General features: G+C 36.9%; 1 protein-coding gene and 1 non-coding gene across 2 annotated transcripts; both read right to left on the bottom strand.

Moving 5' to 3' along the window:
• Positions 1-2,139: 2,139 nt before the first annotated feature.
• On the bottom strand, positions 2,140-4,421 carry LOC125675717 (uncharacterized). The gene is made up of 3 exons (XM_048913509.2): positions 4,082-4,421; positions 3,153-3,372; positions 2,140-3,013 (listed from the first exon to the last, which is right to left on the bottom strand). The coding sequence occupies exons 1-3, from the start codon at positions 4,308-4,310 to the stop codon at positions 2,581-2,583; spliced, it is 882 nt and encodes a 293-aa protein (XP_048769466.2). The 5' UTR covers positions 4,311-4,421; the 3' UTR covers positions 2,140-2,580.
• Positions 4,422-10,567: 6,146 nt separating this feature from the next.
• On the bottom strand, positions 10,568-10,731 carry LOC125664963 (U1 spliceosomal RNA). Its single transcript, XR_007366124.2, has one exon. It is a non-coding gene; the product is annotated as a U1 spliceosomal RNA (small nuclear RNA).
• Between the last annotated feature and the right edge of the window lie 3,043 nt (positions 10,732-13,774).

The raw sequence follows: 13,774 nt of genomic DNA, 5'->3' as shown, positions 1-13,774 counted from the left end.
CTCGGCCACAATTATTTCTTCCATAATTGTTTCCTGACCCAGATGAATCTAAAAAATGGTCTTTCCCAACTCTTTTAAGGGTTCTCCATTAACACCTTTTAATGAACGAAATTGTTTTAAATTTGGCCTTAATCTCTTTGGAATCCTATCAAATATTTTCCTAGAAATAATAGATCTAGTTGATCCTGTATCAGTTGTCCAATCTACATTGACGCCCTGGACAGAACCACGGATATAAATTCCTGGAGTTCCATTTTTCTGTCTTAATCTATCACAGTAGGACGATTGGCCAAGGTGTAAGGTATTTCCGTCTTCAATCCCAGAAGACTTTTTCCAAGTAGATTTACAAACTCCATCTGCTAATGTGTCAAGATCTGAAAGTGAGTCAGGAGAATTAATGGTATATTTTACCTGACGATCAACATTAAAACAATTTGTTCCACCCCACAGTCTACCCGACTGTTTCCAAGCCTCTCAGAACCCAGTACTACCTCACAGTCTACCCGAATGTTTCCAAGCCTCTCAAAACCTGGAACAACCGTACCCCTCAGTCTACTCGACTGTTTACAAGTCTCGCCAAAGAAGTACCACTCGAATCCGGTTCTACTCCGAGCACTAATTTTTGCCCACAGGCACTTCCAAGTTCCTCGCTTTTAGATGAAGCAGGACCTGAAATATTGACACTTGACATTGAATAGCAGGGGGTTTCAGTAAAACAGTTTAACTTAATCTCATTCCCTACACTAAGGTTTTCCTGCACCACACTGTTTTCTAGTAAACTACAAATTGATTTAGAATTTTTTTATTTGAATTACTATCATCCAAAGTTGGCTCATTCTCAAAATTCATCTGGGTCACCTCTTGGCCGACAGAACTGACCCGTTCTAGTTTAACTGACATGGTTTAGATTGGTTTGCTACTGGATTTAGAGGTTTATTGCCTCTTGCACCCTTCAGAGTCTTTTCACTCCGACAGCTATTAGCATAATGCCCAGGCTCTCCACAACTGTAGCAATTAGAAGAACCTCTCTGTTTCTGTGTATCATGATATGGTCATTGGACTGCAAAGAATCTTTAAGTTCCAGAAGAGCACTCTTTAAGTCTTCTTTTGTGACATATTGAGAGGTACTAGGGTTGGGTTTTACATCTCCGGTTTCTTCCCTAGATTTGTTCCTAGCATTAGAATGAGGATTGTTTCTTGTAACTACACCATCAGTTCAGCTTGTTGAGGATCGACCCCTATCTACAACTTGTCTGGTGGGTTTCCTACGATTTACCCAATCAATCTTGTCGTTGGCACGAGGATATCTAGTAGCTCCCTCGTATTCTATTATATGCCTTGTTGCCTCCTCGATTGTTTTGGGAGTTCTATTTAACTCAACATGTAATCTGGCATTCTCACATGAGAGTCCGAGATGAAATTTAGAGACAAGGTCCTCCTGTCAAGTATTACCATCTCTACTTGGGTAGGCCTTACTGTATAGGCTCTTTAACTCGGCTGCATATGCTTGGACCAGTTCTCCATTTTTCTGGTCTCTGCAGCGAAACTTTGTCTGATAAGTCCTAATTGTCTCTATGACGCCAGATCGACACTCTATTTATGCACCTGACCCCATCTTTGGTGTTTCCAGGGTCAGTATTTGCCGTACTATTAATTTTGTATTCTTTATAGGTATTTTTGTTGTGAATTTTTCACTCATATGAGACGTCACTATTGCCGGTGAAATGCTGCAAAATTTAGGCTTACGACCTGTTGAACAGGGAGGGAGGGCCTCGGTATTGAGGTCTCATCCGAAGGACCACTCAATTCAATCGCCTTTTACGACAAGCAAGGGCGTCTGAGGACTTACTTTAACCAGGATTGTTCACTGTTCCTTATCTTCACCTTATCTTCAGCTTATCTTCAGCTTTCAGGAGACCAGTGTGCGTTATCTTCACTTGTTCATATAAGAGTATCGAGAAAACTCTACAGATATCTAATCAATGTATATTATTTACGAAGTCTAATTTTCAAGGGCAAACGTGGACCAAAAATACGATTTTATAAAAACTAGATGATCTGTAGTCCATCAAGAAGTACATGTACCAGTTACACAGGATGACGTATCCAAGTGCAAACAACGTTACAAAAACGTAAAACTTTTAATAATAGGATCGTTTTATTTGTATCGGTTTGAAGCTTTAGGTGAAATCACAGATTGTTTCTTGTGCAAATGAATAAAATTCAAAGCAAAATCCATGTTTTCCTTCTGCAGTTTGATGAAGATTTTGATGATATTGACATAAAACCAGGCACGTAGCATCAGAAGGGGCTGGGTTTTCCCGGTCCCTAATTTTCACAACGTTCCTTTTTTGTTAATTTTACATGCAATGTAAAAATATTGGGTGAATAATAAGGTTAAATTCAAAGATTCTTTGAGCAAATATGAAGTCAATTTCTCCAGCTACCCCTTGAAAAACATTGCTAATTGCATGATTGCAACAATCGCTGAATTTTTAATTGCATTTTAAATGGGTTAGTAGATTAGAAATTTAAAAAAAAAAAAAAAGAACTTTAATATAGTTTTTTATGAAACTGAATTCACTTAATAACCTCAACATATAAATGAGGTATGGCGTTATCAGCAATGTCACTTTGATATCGTCTTTGTAGGACCTTGTGTAAGAATGTTGATGAATCATGGCATCTAGCTGTGACGCCCCTGCAAGGTGGAGATTGAAGGTTGTTTAAATTAAGATATCCTTCTGTATTAACGTAATCTGGTTCGTCTGTTGAAATATCTTGATCGGATGATGATGCAAGAACGTGTGCTTTAGGGGCTGTATTATTTAATTCTGTCGGACGTTGTAGAGTACCTTGTAATTCCAAAATCACGGGGTTTGCGACAGGTGCCCGATTCGAATGGTTCCTATTTGTAATGGCGTGATTCACAGTGTTCTCATAATGGCTGTCAACAGGGTTGTAATCGTTTTGAATCGTGTCGAATGGATCACTCTTGGGAACTTTGTATTTACTACATTAAAATATTAATTTAACATGAAATAGCACTAGTTCTTCCTGTTCATCAGGAAAATGTATTACATCAATTGATTCAATTATAGAGTTATTTATATCATGCTTTTACGATGGGTCCATAAAAATTAAAAACATACCACGACTTCACTTTTTGTGATACCCTTCTCCAAACGAAAACCAAAACAGCACAGACGATAAACAAAAACACGCCTCCATACCCCGCCCCTGCGGACACAATGGCAGGCAAATTAGGGTGGTGACTGTTTACAGTGACAGGATATGTTTCGTTTCCTACTGTCTGGGTTGTTTCACTTTGAATTTCGGTGAAGATTTGTAACCCCCGTGCTTCAATTTTCTCTATAAAAGAAAACAACATGGTGTACAATATTGCATATTACATTTAGTATTAGGTATTTTTAGAGTAATAATGAAAACTTCTTATTGAAGTGAAATATAGCGATATTTCTAACTCTCCGTTCACATTTTATATAGCGAGATTGGTCAAGGCTATTAAATCGGTTTTTTCTTTGATCACTTATTAACGTTCCATTCAAGAGTTTTTCACTCATATGGAGACGTCACCAGGGGCGTATCCAGGAATCACCAGCTTTAGGTGAAGTGTCACAAAGTCTGAACTTTGCATTGAAATTATGGCCATAGCAACGATGGATTGCTATAGTGTAAACGCCTTCCAATACACGGGATCTTCGGGTTTAAGGTCATATTAGTACCCGAAAAATTACCTGATTTTCACTTTGAATTCCGGGGACATGTCAAAGGAGCGGTCAATACCTATACACCAATTGTTAGGCCGTTCTTTACATACTAACATTGACTACGGATTACTTCGTTTACCTGATCATGGTATAGGACTCACGTCGTGTATGACGTGTCAACAGGGAACCATTACTCCATCTACATATATATACATGTAGGTACCTGATCATACCTCTGGTGGGTCCAGAGGTCTGTGTTTGTCCTGCTCTTAATTTTGTATCTTCATAGGAATAATGAGATTGATCACTGTTCGTTATCTTAAAATTAAAACCAACAAAATTCTACCTACTTGTTACATTGTAATGAACTGTAAGAGTCCCTTCACAACATCGTCGTCCTCCCTTTAGAACCCCCTGTGGGTGTCGGATCTCAAAAGGGAAAGGGTTTTCGTAAAACCTTGAACAGTTGGAGGAATCTATTTGTATTTCCTCAATATTTGACACATTTACATGTAAAACACCACATTTTGAACACCAATTTGGAAATGAACACCGAATGCTTGTTTTTAATGAAGCCATTTTCCAATACGGAAATCATAAAAAGTTTGTCGAAGCACTGCATACGCTGTAATGGGAATTTTTTTTTAAAAGTCCATGTCATGTGATATGGAATATGTAAAGCTTGAAAATGCTCTTGTCTACACACTTTAGAAATGAGGAAATATTATTTGCCTGCATGTTTCATTGTATAATGGACCAACGGAAGTTTTGCCAAATGTGTGCCAGAGTGTCGATCTCGCTATTGTAACAGACAGCAAGTACAGAATTCCGACAGCAAGTACAGAATTTCGTACTGGAAAACAACACCGTTTGTTTTGTAGTTTATCAAAGTTCAAAGCGACAGTTTTTTAGCGGAAAACTTGAAGAACATGTTCATCCTAAATTCATTTTGTTACACGGAGGCAGTTTTTTCTGAAATTCGGGGAAACTCCTCTACTTCAACGCTAAAAATCCTATAAATCGCTTATTGCTTGATTTAATCTCAAATTATTTTGGCTAATTCTTGTTAATACACGTCTTTTAAACTTATTTTCAACAAGATGTGTTTGTGAAACAAATGCCCCCGATAATGACCGATTCCAAAGATGGCCAAGGTCACAAGGACAAATATCTTGGTACCAGTAGAAAGATTTTGTCATAAGAAATGCTTATGTGCAAAATCAAAGCTCTAATATTTACCATTTAGAAGTTATGACCAATGTCAAAGTTTTTAAAAGTAGGTCAAATGCCAAGGTGAAAAGGTTTAATACCCACGGAAAGGTCTTGTCACAAGGAACACTCATGTGAAATATCAAAGCTCTAGCTCTTACTGTTCAAAAGTTATTAGCAAGGTTAAAGTTTCAGACAGAATTACGGAATGACAGACAGGACGAAAACAATATGTCCCCCGATCTTCGATCTCGGGGGCATAAAAATGCTTTAAACGAAACCATTACCAGTATATTTAATCTATGTAAACAAAAACATGGCACGAATCTTGTTTACATAACAAGAACTTGTGACCTCTGTATCTCCCATGTACCTTGACTATTTTTGCTAATCATTAATAGTAATACCTTATTTAATCATTCTAAACATTAAAAATAAAATAAAATAGTATTTGAAAATTTTCAGCTCAGGCTGTGTCCATGTACTTCAGGTAGGTAGGTAGGTAAAGAGGTACGTAGATGGGTAATTCCCTGTCATCCCGTGGGGATCCGGGATAGAATAGGTCCTCAGTACCCCTTGCTTGTCGTAAGAGCCGACTAAATGGGGTGGTCCTTCGGATGAGACCGCAAAAACCGAAGTCCCGTGTCGCAGCAGGTGAGGCACGATAAAGATCCCTCGATCCCTGCTCAGTGGCCATAAGCGTCGAGCATAGGCCTAAATTTTGCAGCCCTTCAACGGCAGTGGTGACGTCTCCATATGAGTGAAATATTAATTTCATTTAAACAATATTTTATTATGTATGAAACATAAATGGATTAGGCAGCAGTCTTGCAGCCTATATAAGCCTTCTCCAAAATGAGACCGAAAATGGTAAATATTCCCGAGAGGGACGTAAAACAATATTCAATCAATCAATTCCCTGTCAGATAAACTAAAAATTATTTCATGGTTTGCGCAGGAGGGGATGAGAGTGGGGGTGTCCCTCTAGAGCGAGACTTCAAGAGGGTGTTATGGCTCTAAAGTAAGTCTTCCCCCTGGGGGTAAGGTTTATTCTAGAGCAAGTATGCTGGGGAAGACTCACTCTAGAGGCAGACTTCCGCGGGGGGAAGGCTTGCTCGGGGGTGGGGGGGGGGGGGAAGGCTCTATAACGCCGGCATTCATGAGCGCTCGTGTGCTGATTTTCTATGTTGATCAAAATCCTATCTTTTTATTCCCTCAAAAAAAAAATTCAAACATGAATAATTAGGAGAATAATATTCTGATGATAGAATTCATTATCATAATTTGAGTTGATTTTTTTTCATAGCAAAAACGAAATGAGGGGTGGGGGGGATTTACGAAAGGCTAGTGGAAAAACCATGGTTCCCTTTTACACTATATCTAAGTACATGCATTTTATACCTATGTAGTTTTTAATAATATATGACAAAAATCACATGTGATCCATACCTGCTGGTGCTGGTGTGCTGTTAGTATTAGAATGCTCTAGGCCTGTCGTTGAAATGATTATGTCCTATGGACCCGAGGCCTTTACTGAGACATAGTTTGATTATTGAAACCAGTGTGCTATGAGATGAGCAGGTGCCCCATCTTACCTAGATTTCTCTAATTTTGACTAAATTACAACCTATCAGAGCACCATGCAAGGGGATTTAGCCACTGTGCTCAATAAATTTCTTCAGTAGTATATGCTAGGCATCATGCATGGTGCATATCAATTTTTTCTGCTGATATTCAAAGACATTGGTGTTTGTCAAAGACATTTACATTTATTGCATTTTATATTTAATATATTGTATATCATTTCTAATGATTTCTTGTACAGTAAAGCACATATTACAATGCTACGTTTTATTTCAGCAGCTGAGAAGTTAACACGCATACAGTCGTTGGTTGATCATGTTTTTGAGAAGTCGAAGGAATTAAACTAGCCTTACAGGGAGATAGCGGTAGATGAGAGAATGGTCGCCTCTAAACATAAGTTCTCGGGTATTCGTTAGTTCATTAAAGACAAACCTGTTCGCTTTGGAATAAAGCTTTGGGTTGTAGCATGTAATATGTCTGACTATACGTACAACTTTTGATGAATTTGTATTTGTGCAATGGAAAGATTGTAAAGTAATCACTTTTATGTCGCCATTACACCATGGCTCAGCTACAACTGTTTGTGAACGCACTATGAAATCTAGATTAACTTGGAACAAAAAAGGACTTGTACAACCTGTAGTTGCTAATGATTATAATAAATGTAAGGAAGCTGTAGATCTTTCAAACCAGTTCACAAGTAAATACCCGTCTTATATTAGAACACAGTATCATTGGTGGAAAGTTCTGTTTTTTTCATTTGCTTGATATCATGGTTGTTAATTCTTATATTATTTTTGAAGAATTTAGAAAATTACGTGCCAATCAATTTACAAATTGTTCCTCTGTATTTGGACAACTTGAATTCCGCGATTCACTTTCCATGTCACTGATGGGTTTTAATGAAAAGTGTGCATCAAAAGAAAGTCCTTTTGCATGTACATGGATACCTGAATTTTTAGATAAAAGGAAAGACTGTAAAGAATGAGAAGGTTCCAAGTTAGAAGACATCTGTATTTTGTTCATCATGTCTAGTTCCTCTTTGTTTACCAAATGACAGAAATTGTTTTAAAAAATGGCACAGTAAAGGGGAAGATGTTCGAAATTGTGCAAATTTGTCATGTAAAAAGAGAAAATTATGAATATACTGTGTTCTCAATGCATAGATGTTTTTTCTGATGTCAGAGGTATCACAAATGAATGTAATGAAATACACATAAAATGTGTGTAGTTCTTAAAATCTGGAATATTTTATTGCATGTACATTTTTGTTCCAATATGTTAAATGACTTGTGTAATTAACCACTAGAGGTTTTAAGAGGTTGCATATAATAAGCACATTCTTGCTAAATATGATGCAATTGTAGATATAGTGATTCAAAGTAAGTACATGTACTTGAACATACCTATACATTGTACGTGGAGAGGAAAAACGGGTAGTACTTTATGATAACATTTGTTATGGTGTTGTTGCTTAGCAACCAAATATATTTGATTTTAAAAAATCAAATTATTTTGAATGAACAGTTAAAGATCTTTATTTTTGATGTTGTAGTATTCTATCTAGTGGAAGATATTCACAGAACATCATATTGTTAAAAAACGATGTCAATGTACATTACGTACAACTTTTGAATTTATGACCTTTGAACGTAATTATCTTCCATGTGTTCATAATTTTCGTTAAAATCTTTTTAAAATCATTAAGATCTGCCTACAGATTATATTTCCAAAATAATGTGGCATTTACCAATAATCATGCTATGCAATTATGTTTAAATTGTGTCAAATGGCTGCAGAAAGGCAAATTTTGGTCCAAATTGCACTGCGAGTGTTGTTACTTAGCAACCAAAAATATTTATTTGTCAATAAAATTGATTAATTTGATTGTAATGTTGTTGTAGTATTTTAAAAGGCACAGCAACTCATACATTTAGAATTTCCTATTTTGGGTTCTAATCTAGCGAGAGGGGTCGTGATGTATATATATTTCTGAGAAAAAAAATGTTTTCAAAAATTTGCACTTAATTGACCTTTGACACCGTAGACCTCTTTAAGGTCATGGAATATCCTGACAACGTTTTTAGAAAATTGTTCTCCGTCCAATTGTGAACAAAATTATATGTCATATGCCTACCTCAAATCAGGGCACATATTGATTTAAATCGATTTAAAAGACAACTGTCATTTTGTCTTTGAAAACGTCTAAAAAGTACTGGTAGAGAAAGGGTTAATAGAATTAATCTTATGATCGAATTGATTAATCGCAGGCTTTGGAATGGATATCATAGTACCGATATCGTTTATATATAAAAGAAAGGGGTGCTTCAATAGACTACGATTCTGTACAATGTGATTTTGTTACAATGAGCCCTATATTGTTATTAACCGCCGCGGTGGCCGAGAGGTTAGAGCGTTCGTCCCGCATGCGGAAGGCCTTGGTTCGAATCTCGGCCGCGACAGACCCAAGTCGTTAAAACCACAGGGGCTAAGCCCGTTTTGGACCCGAACTCCGTGATACCATAAATCTATATTTATGGTATCACAGAGTTCGGGCCCAAAACGGGCTTAGCCCCTGTGGTTAAAACAGGTAGTAACAGTTCCATCGCCAAATGCTCGGCATCAGGTGTGAATGTCACGGGTCCTCGGAGATGACCTTAAAAATGGAAGACCCGTGTTACAGTAGCTGTGGCACGCTAAAGAACCCCCACTGTTCAATTGCCGTAAGCGCCGAGTATAGGCCTAAATTTGAAGCCCTTCACCGGTCTTGGTGACATCTCCATATGAGTGAAAAAGTCTCGAGCGAGACGTTAAGCAAGATACAATCAATCAATATATCGTTATTACAGGAATTACTTAAAATCTGCGGACATCATCACCTTTTTGATATTAAATAGAGATTTATGGAGATTCTTTTTTTTTTAGTCCCCTACCGACAAAGTCGAAGGTTCTTGCAGATATTTATTTTAAATTTGGTACATTGCTTTGCCATAACAAGTTACTGATCAAGTTCGAGTTTCGTCTTGGTCTGTTGATTTTTTACTTCGTTATGGCCCTTGGACTTAATTTTAAAAAATAGTGTGAATTATCAGTTTTCCGGACTTTTTGGCTGTGGTAGCAGACATTCATTTGATATTTGGTACATTGCTTTGCCATAACAAGTTGCAGATCAATTTCAAGTTTCGTTTCGGTCCGTTGATTTTTCATTACGTTATGGCCCTTGGATTTGGAAAAATAGCATGAATTATCAGTTGTCCGGACTTTTTTGGGTTGTGCTTGCAGATATGCATTTGATATTTGGTACATTACTTTGCCATAACAAGTCACCGACCAAGTTCGAATTTTGTCTCGGTCCGTTGATTTTTCATTAAGTTATGGCCCTTGAACTTAGAAAAATAGCATGAACTGTTGGTTCACATCCAAGTTTCTTATCTCTGTACATAGATAAGAGTATTACAATAATTAAAACTTCTAGCATAGTAATACAACAATATAGCTAAATCATTCATGATCACCTACATGTCGCAGTTTATTGACTTGGTTAAAGACCTATTTAAACCTAATTATAAATTTCTCTTTTTTTTCCCCTGGTCTAGTCTCTACTCCAATAGTAGTTGATTTCCTATCCTTTAACCATAACCTACATAATGAACTTTGAATAATGTTGTGGTACAGTAATTTTTGCAACCGGTAGGGGACTATGTATTGCCTTACAATACTCTCAGAATGCCTATTTTAATTCGATTGTGCGACCTTCTTTAAAATTTAAAACGTTTTTATTTAATTTGTACAAATGTTATGCACGCAAACATTATATATATATATATATATATATATATATATATATATATGTTAATCCCGAGTATGGATTTGACCCTTTGAGGAGAAAAACAAACAACAATGAAGTGAAACCCATTCCCCTGGATGGGAAAAAGTTTCTGTTTTACAATTTATGTCATGTTATCGCCCTCGCGGTATGACCTGAGCATATTTTTGTCAAGAGGTTCTAAATCCTGTTTGTCTTTCTTTTATTTATATTTGATCAGGGGTTAGCGCGAACGCAGACCCCTACACTAAAAAATTACGTGCCCGAGTAACCCGCATTTGGGGTTATCGCAAACTTCAGCCAAACCGGAGTGCAATGGTAAGGCCTCGATCTGGGGGAACCGCCTTGCTGATCATGGTATCCCCTGCACCAGGTAAGTATGATTTATTAACTTTCAGAATAGTATATGTATTTAGTGTACTAGTAATGTTTTTAAAGATTATAAATTATAATAATATTGTCATTGATATAAATATTTTAATGTTTTTCGCATAACAATGAATAAATATTACTACATAAGATTTATACTAATATAATATTTATAGTGTTACATAATTTTTTGAAAATTTGAATATTTTTATCTTGTAATTGTATTTCAAAAATGTTTTTATGTGAATGAGAGGAAAGCACCGATTATCTTTCCTTTAAATTTTTACAAAGAATTTTTTGGGGTACATCAATCATTCATGTTTAGTTCTTCCTAACATACATCTAGTGATCATTTGAAATGTGTGACGTTTCTGTAAAATTACTATAAATAATGAAGTTCTTTGAACCAATTTAAACTTATTTTTGCGGGACCGGGGAGGACACATTAAAATCAAGATCGATAACTCTTGACATCTTACCAGCGGTCCAAATATTATACATATAATTATATCATATTCTAAGACTAATAATTCGTGCCGGGGAAAAAACACAACTTAAATTGTAACACCATAGTATTACAATGTCAGGCTGTCAAACACTTAAAAAAAAATTAGGGCTAATTTAGGCCTAAAATAATTTTATATGTAGGCCGGCCTACGTAATGTCAAAAGTTTCAAGTGAGCCGGTATTTTGATTTGTAAACCGTCACCCACATACATCTCATTTGCATGGAAAATTTGTGGTCTTAAGGTAGTACTCTACATCGTCATAATGGCTGACTTCCTTTAAAAACATGGATGAAAAAATCGATATCAGCAATATTTGGCTTTTCCTTTTCAATTTAAATACCTAGCCGAGTAGCTCAGTAGGTTAGAATACCGACTGCTGACCTGTAGGTCGGAGGTTCAAGTATACAGCAGGGATTTTAATATTTTTTCAGATTACCTTCCACTAAAACTGTATTTTTTGACAAAATAAAGTAAATTTGAAAATTTTCAACTTCAAAATATTATTGTACATATCCTCCACTTTTCATCTACGTCAAATTTCTCTGGTGTAGCACACCTCCTTAATTCACACGCGAACGCTGGAACAAATAACAACAGTGACCGTCTATATTGACACACGTTTACACATGTTCCCAGGTTTGACGGGAGCACCTGCAGAAAATCAATCTTGGGAATATAAAATGAGGTGTCTTAATTTTCTTGACAACCTAAATAATAATTTAATCACGTTGGACAAGATGTGTTTGTGAAACACAAAGGCCCCCGATAATTGCCAATACCAAAGACGACCAAGGTCACAAGGACAAATATCTTGGTACCAGTAGAAAGATCTTGTCACAAGAAATACTCATGTGCAATATGAAAGCTCTAATATTACTAATTTAGAAGTTAATTAAGACCAATGCCAATTTTTTTTAAATTAGGTCAAATGTCAAGGTCAAAAGGTTTAGTACCAACGGAAAGGTCTTGTCATAAGGAATACCCATGTAAAATATCAAAGCTCTAGCACTCAAAGTTCAAAAGTTATTGGCAAGATTAAAGTTTTCCAAAAGCGAGTCAAACTCCAAGGTCAAGGTCACAGGGTCAAAAAATGTTGCTACCCACGGAAAAGTCTTGTCATAAGGAATAATCATGTGAAATACCAAAGCTCTAGCATTTACTGTTCAAAGGTTATTAGCAAGGTTAAAATTTTAGACAGACAGGACAAAAATAATACCCCCCCCCCCCCGATCTTCGGGGCATAAAAATGTTTGAATCAAGACCCCCCCCCCACCCCCCACCCCTGATCCTCGATCTCGGGGGCATAAAATGTTTGAATCAAGACATAGGTTCCAATTCATTTTATCATATATTTGAATAACTTTTATTTTATCGATATCTCCCGCAACACCTTTAGGGAAATTAACATGAGACGTGCAACACATTCTTTTGTATTCATGTACCAAAAATCCTCAACACTGAGTGTTTAAGTACACTGCCCATCCGGGTTAGAATAGGTCATCATGCAGTACCTCTCGCTTGTCTTAGCAAACTCCGTGCAGGGTCAATTCTCCGGGACTACTTTCCCCTACGAATAATATTGGAGTTGTAGCGTAACAGAGTATACTGAGCTGAGGAGGCGACTAAATGGAGCGGTCCTTCGGATGAAACCCTAGAAACCGAGGCCCCATGCCACAGCAGATGTAGCACGATAAAGATCCCTCCCTGCTCAAAGGTCGTAAGCGTTGGGTATAATAGTCCTCAATTTTGCTGCCCTTCATCGGCAGTGTTGACGTATTCATATGAGTGAGAAACTCTCTCGAGTGACAACGAGCAGTGATCAATCTCATAACCCCTATAAGTATAAGTAAAACAAAATCGATAGTTGGGCAAACACGGAACCCTGTGCATACCAGAGGTGGGATCAGGTGCCTAGAAGGAGTAATCCTCCCCTGTCGACTGGTTACACCCGCCTGAGCCCCACATCTTGATCAGGTAAACGGAGTTATCCATAGTCAAAATCAGTGTGCCAAAAACAGCCTAACAACCCAAACAGCATTTGACCCGATGATTTAATAAAGGGATAATTTCAAAACGAATCTTTGTTTTAAAAAAATGAGTTTAGTGTGTTGAAAGGCTTGCATATGTTATAAAATATACTGAAATGATTTGATGGCGGAGGGATGTTTTATGTTGAAAAAAATATGAAATACATAAATTCCCATACGAGAGTACATGGAGATAAAATGCGGAACTCGGTGCCAGCCTTAATTATTCAAACATTGTGAAACAGAAAGTCACAGACGCCATGTATGATAAATTAAAAAAGAGATGAATGGGAGATAGTATGCCTAGTCTATATGCATGTAGGTAACTTGTAGGTATTTCGTATGTTCGTGTATATCTTATGTCACCTGGGTCACTCAAGTGATATATTGTGATTGGTAGTTGTCCGATGTCGTCCTGTTAATTTCTCTGAAATACATTAAAATTGACATCTTTGACATCTCGTGGGTATCCGGGTTAGAATAGGTCCTCAGTACCCCCTTGCTTTTCCTAAGAGGCGA

This window comes from Ostrea edulis, chromosome 1 (assembly GCF_947568905.1).
Source record: "Ostrea edulis chromosome 1, xbOstEdul1.1, whole genome shotgun sequence".
NCBI classification, from domain to species: domain Eukaryota; kingdom Metazoa; phylum Mollusca; class Bivalvia; order Ostreida; family Ostreidae; genus Ostrea; species Ostrea edulis.
This window is presented reverse-complemented; position numbering and strand designations above follow the sequence as displayed.